The following is a 20,752-nucleotide window of genomic DNA, read 5'->3' on the forward strand; positions in this document are numbered from 1 at the left end:
GCGTTAGAGAAGACTGATGGAAAAAATTATGATTGGCAAAATGTTTTGCAACTTTTCCATGGCTCATAACCCCCAGAGCTATGATGTCTTGCTCTTTCCCTGATTTATGCACATAATCTATAAATGGCAATCAGCATTTTTGCATCGATTGCGAACGATCCTTGGTCGCATTTTGCGGCCACACCTGCGCTCCACTCAATCGCTGCCGGAATTTGATGAAATGGCATAATCAGTGGCCAGTGGCGCCAAACGGAGGACGACACCAAATGGCGACTGCGACAACATACCCGGCGGCAGCAGCAGTATTGCAACTGCAACTGCAGCCTGCAACAGTTGAGAGATTCAACTGTAGTCAGCAGAGACTGTCACTTTTCCTCGATGGCATCATTTATAATGCCGTTAGCCAAATGGCAGGTTGTGTTGATTTTGTTGTTCATCTTCGGCGGCTGCACTTGCTCCCCTCTCCACGGATTGCATTTCCTTAATTTTCCACGCTCATCTTTCACATTCAAAACCATCGTCATCATTATCATTCGTTGGTCGCGGTAAATTATGCTGAATTCACGAAGGTGGAACAGGTGCAGGTTCATCTGTGGTTATTCGGCGTCCTAGAGCAATTGCACGTGATTTCCCCATGCAAATATCTGCAAGATATTTTCCTAGGCCAACCCTTGACCCATTATTTCCATCTGAAGAAATTAAGGAAATTCAAGTTCCAAAGGAATTGCATTTTGAAAGTTGATGAAATACAAAAATTATTTTATTACATCAACTAAAAACAAATGCATCTATATTATGGGTATTACATAAAGTCTTTGGAACCATAAAAGAAGAATTTAATGGTAGTCTGAGTTGAAAAAAAAATGTAAAAGCTTTTTTTGTTTCTGAACCGGTAAGCATAAGCCAAAACGAAAAAGTAATTACCCACTGTTAATTTAATCATAAAAATGTTTCCTATGGCAGCCAAAGATTTGGAATAAATTGGTTTTTTAATTATTAAATGAACACACTTAACAAATATCATAAAGTTAATTTAAATCTCCCTGTTTGATAATTAAACAAGTGACTTTTAAAGGTATTTTCTCTATACATAATTGAGGTGGTCACTAAATAAAACTACAAGAAACCTTGGATGTAATTGTAATCTTATTCTTAAAAATTTGATTAATAAGTTTAGTTTAATTTAATAATGAATTTTTTATTTAAAGTACGTTTAATGCTGGATAAAAATTTCCGCAACTAAGATATCGTTCACATTATTCAGCCAACCAAAGTCCCGCAGATACATTATGCATTCCGGGAAGACCTCCCATCTGGGGGATACATTCTGCTGGCCATTATGCGAATTATGCATGGCACATTGCCAGATCTTAATGAATTCGCCATGCCACAGCGATTCTGAGCCATATAATCAGCGTCGCATTCACCCATTCATCTTTCTGCTTTCTCCGTGGCCTCAACCGAGTAACACAGTTCCCCCAAACACATGCCCCCACGTCTACCATTTAAAATCCAGCTACCAACTCGCTGCCATCTACACCTCGGCATGCACAGATACTAATTATTATATTGTATCTCTTGTGACTTTATGTAACAGGCAAAAACAAAGGCAGACGGAACCATTTAAATGATATTATATTTACATAAAAACAGAAACAAAAACACAAACAGGCGAAGAAAACAATTATAATTTCGTTTACAAAACGAGAAACGGCACTTGGCGGGTAAAAAGTACTTAACGGGTTCGAACTGACATTGGGAATGGGTTCGGAATGGTGTATTGGATCGTATCGAAATGGGGTTTTCGGGGAGATCCGAACCGATGTGATGTGTCTTTCTGGTGGGTGCCACTTTTCGGCGTTTAATTTGTCGAGAGTTGCACTTGAAGTACGAGAAAGTAAATTGAGATAGATGGGAATCTTTGGGCTGGCGGCGCCCTCAAGCAGATGGATGTGAAATGCCTGGGTATTTGAGCCAAAAGATGAAGATGAATCTGAGACGAGAGCGTTGTAAAGTTGCGTTACACTCTGCATACGTTGCATAACAGGCTTGACTGTATCGCCGCCCAGAGATCTAGTTAAGAGAGGGATCTTGCATTGAAAATGATTTCTTTTATTGTTGCTTCTGCGGCGAATCATAAGTAATAACGATAACGTAAGTTAACAACAATTAAATGTACATTTATATATAGGTACGAATTTAATAGGGTGTATAAGTATATATCTCCCTCGACACGTTGTTGGCCATAAAGTCTCAACCGAAATCGCATTAAGCTTGGGCCCATCTTCCAGCGGAGGCCATCGCAGCTAGTGGAGGTTAGTTGGGAGTAGTATAATTTATAAATACACAATACATTTACTATATATCTTCATATGCCCCGGTCAGCCTTGGGGGCCCATTAAAACTCCAGTTATTATTGTTCGTGGGGCGGGAGTGGAGGGTTTTGGGGGTAAAATATATTTACAATTTTATGGTACTTTTAATTTTTATCTCTTGTTTGGCCGCGCAAAAAGAAGTTGAAAATCCGCACTTAGTCTAGACCTTTAATGGGGTACTTTTTCAGAGTTTCAGTTTTTCAGAGGGACGGGGTTGCTCTACAACACATAGGTACATACATATAGGTACATTTGTCGCTTCGGGTTTACCCAAAGGATTTTAAAAATTATTGTTCTAGCATAGGAACTGTATTTGTCCTTTCGAGTTTTCCAGTTTCAGTTTGTTTCTGAATTTGCCTTCAGTTTATCTTTTTGCATTTAAAACCATTGAGTGTATTTCTATTCGGAATAAAGGGAAAACCATGTTGAAAATATAAATTCACTAGAAACTTGTTAGTATTTGTGTTTTTAAGACACAAGTTAAAGCTGTACATTTAAAGCTGTACATTAAAGAATTACTACTTAAAATTTAAGGAAACCGCTTCCAAAAACGAATTCATTTAAAAAAACCCAAAAATAGATAAAATACAATTTTGTTTAAATGCATTAGTGATTAATAATTAATTAAAAAAGAGAGTTAAGGCAAATAAACATTATTGTGAATAACTTTTGCATATGAAACAGGGCCCTTTAGTGTCATTTTATAAAAGGACTCAAGCCTTTGAAAGTGATTTTGCAGAGTGTCCTTCAATACATTCCAAAATGGCACGAGCTCATTCAAAGTACTTCAAAGCGATTTGCACAAGAATCCTTTGCTCCATTTATTTGTCCATTTTCACGCACTTTGCGTCCGGCTCAATTGGATTTTAATCCTGTGAACATTTCCGACACTGGTATCCCCATTTTCAGTCCCAAAATATTTTCATTCGCAACATGATTTTCCCCAACCCCTAGTTTCCGTTTTCCTTGTCGTAGTTGTTGTGTTGTCGTCAGGTGTTTTCGGTTCAGATGGCTTAGTACGGTCCATAGTTGGGTCCAAAACGAGGTCCATCTCCGCCCAACTCGTCCAGGGCACCCATGGCACTCAGTTTCTGCAGCCAGGCGGCATTAGAGTTGCCGTTGGACACGCGTGGATTGTTGATGTTGCCGCTGCTGCTGCTGCCGCTTCTGGTGGCCTCATTGTGCAGACGCAGCTGTGGGTGTTGCTGCTGCTGCTGCGGCTGCTGCTGCTGTGGGTCCTCATTGCTCAACTCCAAAATCTGCAAACACAAAACGCAAGACGGGCAGAGAAAGATTTAAACTCCGAGCTGTTGTTATGGTTGTTATAATTATCGTATAGTTGCTGTTGTTAACACGACTCGGCCCCCCGCCAAGCCGCCTTGTGATGATGGAGTGAGTTATTTCAAAAATCTGTTGAAATCTTATTTATCCAACGTGGGAAGTTCGTCACAGATTTTTAGTCATCTCTTCTTTTTTTGTTAATTTTAATTTTTCTTTTTGGCGCATCATTAAATCGAATGAACTTTATCTGTAACGACGAGGCTGCCTGCTTCTGTTGTTTGCTTGGCTTAACCCATTGGTAACCAGTTGCTGTCATGGAAATATTTACTTTCTTAGAACTAACTAATTTATTTGTAAATTTATATATATATTTTTTAAGAAATCAAATTAAAAATAAGTACTTTTAAAATTTGATTATATGATGCATACATAATTTATTGAGAAGACAACTATTTTTTTTCGTAAAAACTACTTTTTAAATGTTTGAAAATTAATTTACTAAGTTATAAAAAGTTTAAAAATTTAAAAATATCCAAAGAATAAACCACTACAAATTGTTAGCTTGTACAAAAGTAATGGGTTTATTTATGATTTGCTTTTATGATCTATGAATTTGTAAAGTTAAATAGGCCATATAAGTAGTGGGTAAATAAAAAATATATAGCTACATTTAAGACAACAAAGATATCTGAAAAATTCGGAGAATCTATCGAGCCGTCTTAACTGCCAACCAAAATGGGTTAACCCGTCTTGAACCGTCTTAACTTGGCTGCCAACTTTTGGCTCCTCATCTCCGCTGCTGTGAGCTCTGATGAGCTGAAAATGTGTTAATGGGGGGTATTGTCGTGTAATTATCAGCCGCCAACCTCTTTTCTGGCTACCACTGTAATCCCTCCCGCTTTTGCCTCTCGGGAGCTCATCTTTTGTCTTCTTTTTTTGGCCAACGCTGGTGATGATGTGTGAACAAACACAAACAACAGCAAATGAAGCGAAAAACCTAAAACAATTTCGCGCCAAGTAATTATTTTATTGCTAATTTTGAAAAAAACCAAAATTGTTTTCTATTTTCGGACAGCTTGCGATATTTGCCTCCTTTCGCTTTCCTTGACTTAAATGCCATTAATGGTAAAGAGGTCTACAGGGAAGTGATGATGACTCTGGGATTGTTATCGCATTGCATCTGGTTGACTCCGGGGAGGGTGAATTTTCCAGGAGTTGCGGGGTGGTGTCAGCTGGGTTTCATCTCCCTTCATTTCATTAAGGTTTCTTTGGACAGTTTAATTTGAGAGTTGTCGTTAAGTGAAAAGTTATGTGATTTTGTTTGGCTTCCCTCTCCCTTTCCCAGCCATCTCTGTCTATTTTGTTATATCGATCTCTTTCCCTCCTTTGACCAGGATTTGGATTTGGCGATTGGAAAGGGAGTTAGCAGATACTTTATAAATAAACAGCTGCGTTTGGGCTTAGTTTTGTGCGAGGGGAATCTCTGGGTGTTGAAGATGGGTTGTTTTGGGTTCGGCAACTTCTGCTTAGTGGAATGAGCCACTTGATGAGTGGTGGGATTTGTAGGCTAAGGCATTTGTGGCAAGTGGAAAAAGAATGTTGAAAATAATTGCCATCAATCGGACATAATATTGTTATGGAGAAGGGCAAACTTCTACATTTTACGATGGAACATAAATCTTAAGGAACAAAGGTCAAACAATAATGTAGTCGTGTCAAAATTCATTATAAATTTTATTCAAATATTTAAATGTAGATTACTAAGTGTATAACTAGTCTGTTGTTCGTAAAATCTTAAATTAAAACTTTAATAATTAAATCAGAAATCCTTTGCCTCCCCTCTTTCTTCCTTTAATATAAACACACCAACCTGTTCTATCTCCAAGGATACCTGAATTGTTTCTTTAAATCCCAATAAAAGCTTCCCCTTCTAATTGGTTCGAGAAGCTCAAGAAATTTAATTCACTTAAGTCACTTTGTCATACTCAGTTGAGCTCCACTTTGACCGCATTAAATTGTCTGCTTAATGGATTACGTTTAAGAACCCCCCATCGCTTTATTAAATTAACATTGAATCAAAAGCTCAAGTTCATCCTTAAATTAGTTTCAAACCCCTGAAACAATTATAAAGTTCAGCCACGTACCATTTCGCAACCCCTGAAGCGACACAATTATAATCCAATATATCTCTAATAAGTCAAGAGCATTATGAAATTGTCATTTTCCACATTCTATAACACAAATTGCTTCTGGGAATTCCTTCCAACTTCATTGTCATCTCGGGCTAAAAGCAAAAGGAGGTTCGAGGGGATGTGGATGTGGATGTCGTGTCGTCCTGTTGACATCCGTCCCGTAGAAGGCAATAAGCTAAAGGCCAAGTTATGTTGTCTCATGTCCCTAATGCTTCTGTTGCTCTCAGCTTCTCAGGTTCAATGCATTATTGTGTGTCAAGTGTTTTCATTTCGCATTCTGCTTACTTTTCCCCCCGGCTGTCGCCTGTCTTCAGAGTGACGTAGTCAAGTCAACCTTCATCAGCGGCAATGCGACCACGTCACCGTCATTATTTGCTATTTGACATTTGATTTCCCTTTTCTTTAGCTCGGTTTTATTTTTTCTTAGCTGTGCTTTATTTTTGTGCTCGCTTTTTTGTCCAAACATGGTCTGCTCTTCGTCTTTGGTCTTTGTCTGCGCCGCACGTCAGCGACTTATCGATTTGCAGGGACCATGACTCAGAAAAGAGTCTGCAAAGGGGTTGAGAGCACCATACATTTGGGGAAAAAATTCAACCTAGAAACCTAGACCGGAAATTCTTGAAATATCTTTGCTTAAATATTAAATTTGCTCTATCATAGCCTATCAATTACAAGTGAGTGATGAATATTTGGATTAGGCGGTCGAAATCTTTTTGCTATGAAATTTATCTGACTTTTAGAATTATTATTTGGTTTCTTCGAAATATTTCTTTGAACATATTGGTCTTTAGAAAATAAATACATTTTTATATTCTGGTTTTCGGTTTTACAAAAATATATTAAATTCCTCATAATTTTTTCCAGTGACGAAATGGTTTGCTACAGATACTCAACTCTGTAGTAGGCAAACAGTTGCAGTTGAGCATTTGGTAGGCTGAAGTTTTCGCAGACCTGCAGCTGCAGTGGATTATTTCTGCACATCCACAGGCAGCTAAGTGGGGCTTCCTCGCCGAATCCCCTGGTGACCCCCGATCCCCGATCCCCTGCTTCCTACCCTCCTAGCTGAGCCGCATTTTTGCGACTTGGTTGCGAAAAAGAACAGGAAACTGTGCCGAAAAAAAACACATTAAATAACAACAACTGCCGCGGTGGCGGCGAATCAAAAATTGTGCAAAAGATGAGGTGCCCGGCATGCAAGTGTTGGCCAAGTTGGCGATTGTAGCCGAGCAGGCTCCTCCGTCGATTGGGGGAGGAAGGGGGGAACAGAAGAAGAAACGCTTGCGAAATATGTAAAAATATTTCTGAAATGGTTTGCAGACGCACAAGAAACCGCAGCGCCAGGAGATGGGAACAAGAAAGGGAAAAGGAAGGGGTAGGTGGTGCGGTTAGCAGGAATCTTCGGTGGAATCACTGGGGCCGTGGCCGAGGGACCTGTGTAACCTTATAGCCGAGACGATGACGTAACCTCCATTCCATTCCATTCAATTCCACTCGACTCCACCACTCCATAAGTGACCAAAAGCAAAACACCAAAATATAAAAGCCAAAAAAACCAAAAGGTAGAAACGCACGAAAACAAAAACAAGTCGAAAATAAAACCTCAATAATTGGCGACATAATTGCAACTTAATACCACGCTTTGGCTCTCTTTTCATTTAGTTAATTATATTGACAGCGCACCAAAAATGCCAATGCACAAAACTCGGCTGAAGATACCCATCGCGCACTCACTGAGATACACTGAAGAAATGGTCAATAATGGATCATTTTAACCCGGAGATTCATTAATGCCTTGATGATAAATGTAAAATGATAACAGCATAATTCGACACTCCATTAATTATGGCATGAACCATTTAAGAGTAATTATGTACACAATTATTAATGGGAACAACGCTGTTATTAAACTAAAACATACATACAAATTAAAAAGCTTGACAGAATTTCAAAATAATACAAAAATAATATATTCCTATTCTTAAGGCACTATTAAAAAAAATAATTTTACAAAATGTTACAATCAGTTGCCGGATTTGTTTGTGGGGGGTCTTTCAAAACAAATTTGTTGTTGCATACTTTTTGATTACCCATGAATACGATTTATTGTAACTGGTCGTTACTTTTTAAGTTTTATTCATCTTTGGATTATTTAGATGTAATTAATAATTTCATTAATAGCAATTTAAAAAATTATTTCCTATTCTAAGGGAACTTTATAAGATTGTCAACAAAGTTGTAATAAATAAAATTTTAAGTAAAGCCATAAGATATCCTCTTTAAAAATATTCGCAGTTTAATCCCTTTTTTTCCCAGTGTAGATTTTGCTCACCTGCAGCATCAGTTCACGCAACTTGTCCAAATCGTCGCCATGCGACCTTGTCGGTAGGTAACGGCCGTCGACTAAATGCGGAGGGACGACCAGGAGCAGCACCGTCATCCAAACCAAGAGCCACCTGTGTCCACTTCCACATCCACTCCCCGGCCTCCTTGTCACTCCCATAGTTTTCCTGGTGGGGGGCGTTCTGGTGTCTGCAGTCGACTGGGCGTGGCACCGGGCTGCAAGGAGAGGGGAAAGTGTGTGAACCCCTTTGCAAAAGTCGAAGACAATCGCAGGATGTGTAATTGGCATGGCAATGGTGATGGCTTTTAAGGTGGGGTCGCAGTGGGAATAAAGACAAACCAGAAATGCATCGCACAGACACACAGATTGCTGGGAATCGAGTAACAGATAAATTATTTCTGACGACCGAAGGAGAGTCATCCATTGGGATTTCTATAAATGTAGTCATAAATCTTGACTGGAGGCTATCTTGTGCTTATCTCTCGGGAATCTATTATTAATTTGTTGAGTCTTGTTTTGTTTAACCAGATCAGGATTGTTTTTGTAATTAAAGTGGGAATTATCTTTAAATTGTTTTTAAAATATTAACCGAATAATACTTTTTGGAAAAATGTTATAAGATTTTTATCGCCTAAGATTTTTGAAATAGATAATAATATTGAAATAACTCTCATTCTATCAAAATGGCACAGATTTTTAGATACAACAGCAAAAATTTAAAACCTCTTTTAGAAAGCTTTAGAATCTTGTGCGTAAAACATAATTTGACTGAATATTTATTTTATTTCTTTTCCCCTCACATTTTTGCCACTCAGATATTTTCTTCTTTCATATCTCCCTTTAAGTGGTGCCCCTTGGAAATTTCAATTTAAATGTAATTCGCGTTTTCTTGGCTGCGCAGTAATAATAAAAGTGCAGCAGAGCCACTTGGTTTGTTTACCCAATCGAAAGAGGATTACACAATGCTCGAAATTTATGATTATGACACTGACACTGAAACCAGAAGCGAAGGCAACTGGTACATCTGCACCTGCAGCCCGCTGTGACTCACAGTTTGTGTTTTTCGACGGAGTTTCGGAGTTGTCCTGCGTTGAGTGGGTGGATGGGTATTCCGAGGATTCCGTCTTAACAACGTCACGTAGCGAATGTGTTTTGTTCGGTAAGTTCCCAGTTAAGGAGAGACAGAGACCCCGAGCGATGTTGTGAACTAGGATAACAATGTAAGTTTAAGCCAAGCTGCGTGCCGACATTTGTATTTATAGCCAAAATTGCGGCACTGGCCGAGATTTGGAGATGACGCCAGGACGCCGCCGACGTTTTCCGCCACGGCCCGGATATTCCGCCCTCCGAATGCGCTACGCCCCTATGGGGAATTCGAATTAGCCTTTGGCTTGTCCTGTCTCCGAAGCCGAGCTCTTTTCCCATTTCACTTTTAGTGCGCGCGCAGCGTCGGGAAAAGCCAACGAAAGTACCGACCAACAACATCCTATCCATATCATTGTCACCACACACTCGTTTACATGCTGTGGCTGCGGCTGAGGCTGTGTTTGTGTGGCCTCGCATTTCTATTGTCCTGCTCTCGGGCGTCATCATCATAATACGTATACGCCCCGCACGCCCAGCATCCCAAACAGCCTGCTTCATCTGGTGAAATGGTTTCGCTTGGCCAACTTTCATGGTTAACTCGCTGCGGGTTTTTAGTGGGTTGTTCTTGTCATCGCGGTAATGGGTATTCGGGCAGCCAAAGGGAATATCGGGAGAAGGAGTGATCAAGTGACACAAATACTATCTTTGGCCTTCCACCTCATTTAGTTTGGTGTGATTTTTTAAAGGTAATGACTTCACCTATTTATTACAATATTAAATATCGATTTGAATTTTAGAATTTAATATCATTTTATAGCACTACATAATGAAAGATATTTATTGAATTTAATTAGGTAATGATCCTTGATTTTGTATCTGATCTCCAAATGTTTGAAAAGAGTAGATTATAGGGTATTACTTATTTCGAGAACTTAATTACCTCACTTGAACTTGTTGTTAGTGCCTTTGCCGTTGCGACTGCCGTCGTCATGGCTGCAATTGTTGACATTGCGGGCGTCAATAAATGCCCCAGTCCCCGGGGCTGCGACTTCGGTTAACGTTAACTGGAGCCCAGCACTCAATTGTTATGGTCTTCTCCTCCGCTGCTGGGATATGTTCATGCGGGTATATGTGGCTGGCTATCTGTGGTGTCGGTGAAATGGACCATTTGTATACCACGCACGACCGATAGACCGAAATTTTTGATATAGCGCAGTTTTGTGTAGCCATTGCTGTGATTGAATACGTGACGGGCATGGGAAGTGGGCCAGCTAGGGGGCAAGGGTTTTTACGACCCCGGCTGGATGAGGAATTCTCTTACTAGTAGCAATATGACCATTCATACACACAATCCGCCCCCCTTCAGCTGCTGGTTAATTTATGACCCTTCGCATATAAACGCTTTATGAAACAGCCCAAAATTGTGGATGCTCATTGCGTTCTGGTTATGTTATGAAAACCGAAAAAAAACAATTACCCAAAATACAAAATAATCAATGGAATGGAATAGAATTGAACCCATGACTTCAGGCTGAAAATGAAATTTACTTTGAGTTGCCCTAGTCCAAAAGCTCTCGAAAGCTCTTGTTCAAGTTTTCTGAAAAGTTGTAGCTGGAATTTTGGTGAGCTAACTTCAGAAGCATCGGTGGTTCAGTGGTAGAATGCTCGCCTGCCACGCGGGCGGCCCGGGTTCGATTCCCGGCCGATGCAAAATACTTTTTTTCATTTTGTCTTTTTTTTATATATATAACTGCAATCTATTTACTTTTGTTTGTATATTCGCTGAGTTAACTATAGCATTCCAAACTTAGCGACTTCATTGTTGAATTTATCAAAAAGTCAATAATTGCTTTGGGGTTTCCCCTTCGGTCATATGGGCTAATAAATCATGGGATTTATCTGACTACTCGACATTTGATTCATTTTCTATAACAGCAAAGAGTATGAATAGATCTCTACTCTTTGATAATGGTCATATTGAGATAATTAACCTTATATTATTTTAAATTTGGTCTACTGTATTATTTGGCAAGGCCCGAATATAACTGCCTGTTTATTTTTTTATAGAAAACTAGATTTTTGTTAAATAGCATTAAATTTCAATGGATATTTATTTTATTTCAATCGGTTTATTTATTTTATTTTTGGAACTAATAGATCCCTCAGTTACCTTAGTTAATATTAGAACTGTAATAGAACTGAACAACCCCAACTGGACAAAAATCCCATAAAGTACTTTATATCTAAAACTGGGAAATATGACTATCTTAAAGAATGTTATCAGGCATTATGCAAAATCAAGGTTAGTAACCTTACAACGGCGATGGAATCCAGGACATAGCAGTAAGTTTATAATAAATTTATTAAAATAAGTATACCTATTTAAATTTTTTTTAATGGAAAGAAACTTTATTATTACGTATTAATTATTATTTTAAAGCTATTTCTTTAAGCATTTCGTAAATCTCCCTTTGAGAAGCTAGAACCAGTTTGAATTCCAAGAGACCGTTCTACTTATAAAGACGTTGACGGTCTAATCCTTATTTTTGTCACCATAGAGTACCAAATAAATCATTGAAGCAGTGGTAATAGGGTAACCATATAAGTTAAGTAAATATATCAATTTGTTGCCTGACTTTCATGAGGGGCTCACGTGATATTCTGAACTATTGCTGATGTGCTAATTGAATTGCTACTATACAGAGTTTTAAAACCCAAATTTCGTTTTTAATATTTGCATAGACTTTATTCACTTGAATCGTATTACAATTACATTTACAATTACCGTAGAACAAAAAATGGAGGTTGTGTAATATCGCATGTTGATGGAGAGAAGAAGAACGGAAAATTGAGAGATATACATATGGCTCGTATAAAACCTTAACTATGTGTAGAGGCGATCTTAACTAGAGCTACCGATTAGGTCTTACATAAGGTCTACTTAACAACAACTAAAATACATTCAGTGGCATTCTACCTACAATTACTTGTCTCAATTACATTTATCAACTGTATATTAATTAATTGCTCAGAGTCAGGTGATCTAGGGATTACATCTACAGACACAGCACGAAGGAAACAGGAACCAATCCATAAAAATGCCCTTGCAATCGTTGTCGGGATCGTAGGCGAGTAATCGATGCCATTTGTACTTCTGCTCGCATCCACATTCGCCCTCGCATCGCGGCGTTTGGGTATTGCTAGAAACAATTAGAAATTTAATAAGAAATAAGAAAAAATAAATATCTAATATATTACTAACCTGCACACCTCCTGATGAATGGCCTGTTCGAAATGTTGTGTATTTACAATGGCCCTGATCTTTCCCGCCGAATTCGAAGCCCAATAGGGTGTGACAATTTCAATCTTCGATTCGCAGGCATCAAGTCTCCCAGTGCCCGAATTAGCATTTCCATTCCCCGGTGGCCTATTGGCACTGGTGTTCCCATTGCCACTTCCTCCGGCAGATCCGCCCCTATTTCGATTTCCGCCGGCGGCAGCCTGTCGTTTTTTCCGGAGTTGGCCAAAATAGCTGTCTCCGGCCTCGACGGTCTCACCGGCGTTGGCAGCAAATGCTCCGGGGGGAATAAATATATCCGGCTCGTCTATGAAGCGACGCTTTCGCACCTTGGCCTGCTGTCGACCACCTCCTCCGCCAGGACCCTCCATGTTCATCTCGAAATCTCCGTACATCCGTCGCATCAGAGCCTTGTTGTCGTCTATGAAGCGTTCGATCTTATCACTAAAATTAAAAAAGTTAATTAGAATTGATAAATAAGGCACAATTTATTTATTCTATGTAACTAAACCATAATGCTTGCATACTGTATTTCAAATTAAATTCTTCCGCCAATATGCTTTGCCAAACCCAGTGATTCACTAGTCACATTGATCTTGAAAAGCAATAATCATTTGGCCAAAATAAACTAATTTGAGTGGAGCCGTAAAGGTGATAAGATAAGGTCAGAAACCACACTCCAAAGTGATTAATATTTATATTTGTGGATTGAATTGATTAAGAAAATGGATTAGTCAATTTCATAAAGATAGGTAAGCTAAGCTCAGATCGTTGCGACTTGATGTTAATGAACTTTTGAATAAATAAAATGGCTCTAACTTTTCTAACACTTTTTGGCTTAGCTCCAAGCCTAGTGATGAAATTCAAAGTAATTTTACGTGCCTATGCTAATGAGAACAGTTAACTATGTCACTTTAGAACATTCGGTCGGATTAAATGTGATTCAGATCAGATTTTCGGCGAAGAAGTCAGGTAAAAGAAAACCACAGAAATGCAAACATCCTTGAGTTAATCGAGAGAATGTGGTCATAATCAAAGTTTTACGACTGTTCCTAGGGAAATACCATTTCCATTTGGTATTTCCCAAATCCCAAAAATAGAGAACAATAGTTACTACTTACATGGGATAACTGTTGCCGGCCGTCGGGCAGAACAGCTGATGATATCGCTTAATGCATGGCACTCCCTTGATGATATCGCCCCGCACATCCAGTCCCAAAGCCACCGACAAAGCCGTCCACCAGATCTAAATTGGTCAGAGATATATGGGAGGTTCGAGCGATAAGTATTTAGCATTGAAGAAGGCAATTGAGCTGCGGTGCGGTACTGAGATTCAGATTGGTTTGGAGACCATAAGAAATTATGGCCGGGGTGTGAAAATGACTCAAGTAAGTCATAAACATAAAAGTTCGTTTTATATTCGAAAATTAAAGAGGGGTTTTTTGTGAGGCGCGGTGTGGAGTATAGGGTTGGATTTGGGGATTAAGCTTCCTCGAGTCGCCATGCGCCGATTTTCAATATCAATCTCTCTCTTCTTTCGTCGTCATCAACATCATCACACCTCTTAATGAAACGAACTCACACGACCTTCGTGCGCAAAAAACAAAAAAAAAGGAAAATAAAACCGAAATGAAACACAAAATCGTCAAAGTTATTTCCGCAAATGAACAAACTCGATCGATATCGAGAGTACACTGGAGGAAAACAAGAAAACTAGAACCGAGCAATAAATCATTCGATTTAATTCCGAAACTTTACTGGCCGGTTCAAACTTAAAATGTAATTAAGAAAATGGAGTAGTTTTTGTTTCACAATTTTGATATGACAACAGTTTTTTCAAATTTAAGAAAACTCAATGTTTTTAAAAAAGATTACATACATGAAAAATTTATATATTTTTTAAATTTCCAGCTACATCTGTGGTTAGTAAAAAGCTATCCCATGAATATTTAAAGAACTGTTTCCATAAAAAAGAAATCCATTAACTTCTTAAGCCCTATTTTGGATTGTCGACTATTTTCCTTCAGTGTGCCCATTAAAGTGCGCGCGTGCTCAGAACCTCGTACCGCCCACCATATCTTTCCGTCCCGCCACACTTACCGGAATCTGTAGGAACGAACCATTGTTGAGTTTTGGATAGGAGAAGAGCGGTACCACTGGGACCGTCCCGTTCTTCAAGTAGATCGGTCCCTGGATGGGCGTCACCGTGGGCATCTGATTGTTATTCGCCTTATCTGTGAACGGAATGTAAATGGATTCGAAAATGAAGTGGAAATGGATATTGGAGTGCTTTTAAATGGCTGCTGTTTCAGCGGTGATTCATGGCAAGGACGGGCGGACTGTCGTATCCGTGGCCGTTGTCACTGCATTAATCAGCCCGGTTAAACCCAAAAAGAGCCACATTGCAACTACAAGTGCATTCGGTGTCTGCATACAAATCGCACTGCAGTTGACACTTGCATGTATAAATTTCATGTCTGCCTGGCATTTGTAATGCCCAGATCCGGATCTGGGGGCAGACAGAAACTTTCCCTTTTATAGTCATACTGCAGGATGCAAAACGAGTTGGAGAATGCGAAAAAGGGAGCATACAGTGCAAAAATATATTTCCTAAAGTGTTTACTTAAATCTAAAGAAACTAAAGGATACCAAAATATTTGTTATAGCAGAAAGAAATAATAAATACCTATCTAGTTTTTAAAACTCTTTAAATCTATTAATTACATAACCTAAAATCCCCTAATTTCCTATTTAATTCACTTTTAACTTATAGATAAGAAATATCGTTAATCATAGCAAAGGAGACAAAATCTTTAGAAGTACAGTTATAATCTCTAAAATAATTGTTAAGAACCTTTTCAAAACCATGTTAGTAAGCTTAAGAAAATACAATTTTTATAGGTTATATACACACATCCCCTATCCAAATATGATTTATTTGACTTTTGTTTGCCTTTTGTCCTAGAACCAAACTTTGTTCACAGTGCATTGAAATCATGTCACTTTCAGCTAATGAAGAATTCGCTTGGCAGGTTGTGAAATAGATTCTTTGTTTCTGTGCACTGATCTTCGGTCGAGATCGCTTCTTTTATGATATTTTTCTGCCTGCACAAAGGTGAAAACCCAGCGTTGAGTACTTGAGTGCCGAGACAAAAAGCAACCCAAACTAGTATCCGAGTTTGGGTCTTGCGTGCGCACGTCTTCATATGAGAGCTGGTTCATGAGCTCGTCCCCTTGCCCCCCATTTCGGCAGATTGAAACGCGACTTCTTGCATAATAGCCCCGTAACCGAGTTGAGTACTTGAGGTCTGAAGACCGAAGACTGAAGTCTGGCAGGTTGCTGGCTGGGCTTGGGCTGGCTAATGCCTCGACAACTCGCCGATTGAGATGGAGTGGCAGAAACAAAGAGGCGCCACAAGCTGGGCCGAAAGTGAAACATCCGAAAAAGTGAAGCGCCGCTGACAGTTTTCCAAGAGGACAACAAGGGCATCAGATTCAGATACAGATACTCCGATACTCGAGCCGTTAGATAGGCAGTTAGAGGTACAGATACAGAAAGAGATACACCCCGGCACCACATAAATCGTGATGCGTGCCAGCCTTTTAGTTGCTATAAAAGTCAAACACTGGCCATTACTGTCTTGAAAGTGACCTTGCCGATCGGTTTGTAGACCTTTGACCTTGTCGCCGCTCGTTGCTTGTGCGCTTGTTTACCCCACAGGTTTGTTATTTGTTATATTTGTTGCCCCGCGATCTTGTGCAGAAGTTGCTCTCAATTGGAAAGATACACAAAAACAGGTAGCACGGGGAAACCGCAGAAATTAACATGACTTTCAGCGCTCGTCTTTGGATCGTGTGCAGACGTGGGACTCTCCTCCGCTTATCGCTGCGGATCTACATGCTCCAAATTCACACTACACATCGTTTTTGACAAAAAAGCAAACAAATTAAACCACCAACATTTGTTTTTATTTGTTAATTGTTCAGATTGCCATCGCTTTCAATCAGGAAACGAGCTCGAAACGGAATGTACTCAGAGGTATCAGTCTCGGGAATTTCTTTCGGGTGAATGAGGAAGTGATTCTCGGGCTCTTCAACTGAAGTTCTATAAAGCTCATGCACTTGAACATTTTGTTGCTTAATTTAGTATGCAATTAAATACATTTAATTAAAATTCACAGGAATCACTTTAACGCGGGGTAGTTAAAACAAGTTGTCTCTTGCTTAATACTTTTTGCATTTTAAATTCTTTTATTCTATCTCTTTAAGCTCGAAACTAACTAATCTATTATTTAATATAATACAATTTATCTTAAGTTCAAAGAAATCCATATTTCGGAATTCCTATTTTTATTCTTTTGTTAAAACAATAAAAACTTTAAGTCTTTTAATTTTATATTGTTTATGATAACAAATTGAAGTCAGTAGCTCTTTTTAAGAATAAAGTATAATATTTGTTTCAATTCTTTCTAATTATTTTCCTAATATTTCCTAAAATAATCAAGCTCTAACTTTGCTACATTATAACCTTCCCTGTAGATATCACTTTTGGTACTCACCTTTCTCTTGTCCCTCGTAGTACTGCCCCTCCTCCTCTCCTTCCTCCTCCTCATCCTCCTCGCCCTCCTCCACGTCGTAGTCGAGCACGGCGTGCACCTGAGTCCTGGATCCCTGGCCAGCCTGGACCCTTGTGAAGCCCGGTGCCCGTTCCGGGTAGTTTTCCGGCGGGGCAACTCCGTAGGTCTGGGCAGGTTGAGCCTCCGGCTTGGCCGGCCTGGACCTTTGGGGCGGTGGTGCAGGTGGTGGCTGCTGCTGCTGCGATGGCGGTGGTTGTTGCGGCTGTGGTTGCTGTGGCTGCTGCTGCTGTTGCGGTGGAGCCTGCTGCGCCCGGCTGCCAAAGCTGGTAATACTAAAGCTGCCGCTGTTCTTAGTAAAAGTGGCACTGGCACTGCCATGGGCATTGAAATATTGCTTCTGCTGCTGCTGCTGAGGTTGGCCCTGCTGTCCGGGATATCGGGAGTACGAACCCTCCGCCGGACCCCGGCCACTCGCATGAGTCTGTGTCAGCTGGATGGAACTTTGGCCCGTGGTGCTGCTCGACCTTGAACTGGAACTGGAGCTGGAGCTCTGGAAGGACACGCTGTTCTCGTTTTGATCCTGCTGCTGTTGCTGATGCTGCTGCTGCACCTGCTGTTGCGTTTGCTGCACCTGCTGGATGTGGTAGACGGAATTCCGGCGAGCATTCGGTGCCGTTGGCGGCAAATAGGCATTGCTCTGCTTGCGGCGTCCAGCGGTATTTTGATATTGATAGCCACCCGATTGCGGCGGTCCGTAGGGATTGTTCTTGAAGTACTCGGGATCGGCGGACGCCTCCGCCGGAGTCTGCTGCTGGTGGTCCGCCGGCGAGTAGAGCAGATTGTTGGTGTTGCTGGCCAGCTGGTGGATCGGGTGCAGCGGAGCCAGGGTGACGCCCCACGGCTGACCCAGGGCACCGAAGGGCAGCGAGAAATTGGTCAGAGCCATGGGAGGGGCGGAATATGCTAGCGCGCTCAGTTCGCAAACGAAAGACTTAGGCCACAAACTCGATCCGGCCGCGCATGCGACATCATCTAGAACAGATCAGCGCACGGAAATTGATGGCGCGCGCTCTCGAAATTGATTTATGCAAAAATAACAAATCAGTCAGATCAGCAGCTCCCACTTCCCACTTCCCACCCCTGGCAACAATGGCAAACACACACTGGCAGGCACAGAATATCAACACACACACGTCGTCGATCGGCGGGCTATGTCGTATATATATATATGTATATACCGATATACCGATATTGAGATATGTGCAAACGATGTTGTTGTTATTAAATAACTTAAGCGCGAACTTTTTGCTCCGGTCCCGGGTCCGCGTGTGTGCTAAAAAACCATTCACGACAAGCTGACAATCGAGACTGAGCCGTTCTCGCCGTGCGCCTTAAAAAAAAACTTAATGGGTGGAAAATGTTTCAACTCTCGAAATCTCAAAATCTCCGACTTGAAACACTGCGCTCAGCTCCCTCAATCTCCGAATCTGGCTAAGAGCGAGCACTCGGCGAACTGAGTTGCGTTTTTATCTTTCGTTTTTCGGTTTCTGCTGAATGGCAAATCGAAAAATAAAACAAAACCGGAAAATAATCGATACGGAGTCATTCGAACTGCGAATGCTCTTAAGATTAAGATAAAACGACTTCTTTTTAGGTTGTTACTTTTTAAGTCGAGGATAGAAATATCTTAAGGATACATTTTCTAATAAAGAGTTCTTCTAAAAAAGGCTTGAAGGTTTCCTATTCCTTCAAACGTCATAGGAAAAAAAATTAAGGAATATTTTTTTTTTTTTTTTTTTTAATGATTTCTGAAAAGTTTGTAAAAGGTTGGATATTAATGTAATAGGAATAATACTTCATACAAATGGAATGATCATCTAAGTGTGTCTTATGGAAACTCTGATATTCAGTAAAAATAATTTTAGGTTTATTAGTTGCTTGATAGATTAACCCAATAAATTTAAATAATGTATTTTGATGAAACTAATCTGAGGGATTTTAAATAGTGAACTTAAAGTTGTTGACAGTTGCCGCATATCTTTATTCAGGTCTTTTATTATTTTTTGCTTTAATGTTTTGATTAAGAAAAGAGGTTTTTTAATCTTATGGCATAGTTAAAAGCTGGTTTGATACATTTTTAAAACCTTCTTAAGTAGTTAATGAGCCGAAATTCATTTGAAGTTGGTTAATTTGCTTTTAGAAATCAAGATATTAAGTTAAGCACTTACAAATGATTCTGGAATTCAAGTATACCTCTCGTATACCTTAACCGAGGGAATCTTCTTCGACAAGTGCCGACGGCATCCCTCAAAGTGGGATTAGGTTAATTTTAATGAGAACCCCGTTCGAGCTGGCATTTGTGACCTAGGTCAATGCCTGGATGCGTCGAGCGGCCGACTCGTCAGCGGGTGATATACATTTTTAGTGGCGTTTGCCGAGAAACGCATATTAATCACAGTAACCAAACCGAAATCGACGTCTGCGCTGTTTTATTTCACATCGAAGGCAATGAAAAGCAAAAGTATATTTAAAGTGGGCTTTCAAAACTGGTTGTGAAGAGCATCGCGAGTCGAGTCGTTACACACATGACTGCCAGGCTAAGAGAGTGGATAATGGGAGCCCCTCCGTGGGGTTCTCTCCACCCCCATTTCCATATCTCTGCGGTTATCTCACACTCTCTTAGCCAGGTGAAACAGTGGCTAGTGGTTACAGGGCGGGGTCAGAGGGGTTATATGGCAGTCTGAAGTATGTCGAGTGCATCGGGCGATGAGCAAATGGATGATGGCGATGATGCTATGAATGAATGACTCGGTAGAGGTAGATATCAACCAGTCGATGGAGGTGTAGACGTGTCTACGTCATAGATCTCGGTTCAGTGCGTCCACTTTGCATGTTAGCACCTTTCAAACTGGAGCTCCCCGCCTCGCGAGAGCCGGAAACGGATGCAACTAATGGATAAAGCAGCCGCAGCGTGCTATGATCTTATCTTTGGCATGATTTTTTCTGGGAAAAACGCCCTTTAATTAAGTCTCCTGATTGATTGATGAATCAGTTCCGAGTGGGAATTTTTTCTGATAGAGGATATGCATTAATTGCCCTGCCAGTGGGTGATTCTCTTGCCCAGGTCCCCTTTTCAGGGTCACTGGCAGTCTCTTGAGCCACTTTTCCTTTTTCGCATTCTTACATGCAAATAAGTCACTTAAAGTGTAACACTTGGGTTTGGCCAGCTGCTGTCTGTCCAAGCACTGAGCGAAAATACTGTGAGTAAACATATTTGTAATATGATAATTCTTAAGATCTTTATAGATATGAAATTTATATTCATATTATGAATTGATAGCAAATAAACTTTAAATATTTTTAAAACTCGGGGTGAAAGAAAACCGAAATTGATCAAATTGATATTTCATATTGAAAAGTTCTGTAGGAATGTTTTTTAGATAAATAATATTAAAATCGATTTCGTAAAGCGTAGACTAAAAAAGCACAATTGTTAGTCATTTTAGTTATTTAACTATTCCTATTACTTACAATTCTAAAGTGATTCAGCGCTAAACGTTTTCTATTTTTAAATTTGCAAAATTTTGATTTATGTTTTTTGA

General features: G+C 40.0%; 2 protein-coding genes and 1 non-coding gene across 3 annotated transcripts; 1 reads left to right on the forward strand and 2 right to left on the reverse strand.

Moving 5' to 3' along the window:
* Nucleotides 1–3,081: 3,081 nt before the first annotated feature.
* Proc (Proctolin) lies at nt 3,082–9,506 on the reverse strand. Its single transcript, XM_017157732.3, has 3 exons — nt 9,241–9,506; nt 8,178–8,404; nt 3,082–3,634 (listed from the first exon to the last, which is right to left on the reverse strand). The coding sequence occupies exons 2-3, from the start codon at nt 8,346–8,348 to the stop codon at nt 3,389–3,391; spliced, it is 417 nt and encodes a 138-aa protein (XP_017013221.1). The 5' UTR covers nt 8,349–8,404; nt 9,241–9,506; the 3' UTR covers nt 3,082–3,388.
* A 1,408-nt stretch (nt 9,507–10,914) lies between these two features.
* On the forward strand, nt 10,915–10,985 carry TRNAG-GCC (transfer RNA glycine (anticodon GCC)). Its single transcript has one exon. It is a non-coding gene; the product is annotated as a tRNA-Gly (tRNA).
* Nucleotides 10,986–11,994: 1,009 nt separating this feature from the next.
* On the reverse strand, nt 11,995–18,634 carry spz3 (Spaetzle domain-containing protein 3). The gene is made up of 5 exons (XM_017157817.3): nt 17,133–18,634; nt 14,674–14,807; nt 13,695–13,819; nt 12,538–13,017; nt 11,995–12,475 (listed from the first exon to the last, which is right to left on the reverse strand). The coding sequence occupies exons 1-5, from the start codon at nt 18,094–18,096 to the stop codon at nt 12,319–12,321; spliced, it is 1,860 nt and encodes a 619-aa protein (XP_017013306.2). The 5' UTR covers nt 18,097–18,634; the 3' UTR covers nt 11,995–12,318.
* Nucleotides 18,635–20,752: the final 2,118 nt, after the last annotated feature.

This window comes from Drosophila takahashii, chromosome 2L (assembly GCF_030179915.1).
Source record: "Drosophila takahashii strain IR98-3 E-12201 chromosome 2L, DtakHiC1v2, whole genome shotgun sequence".
NCBI classification, from domain to species: domain Eukaryota; kingdom Metazoa; phylum Arthropoda; class Insecta; order Diptera; family Drosophilidae; genus Drosophila; species Drosophila takahashii.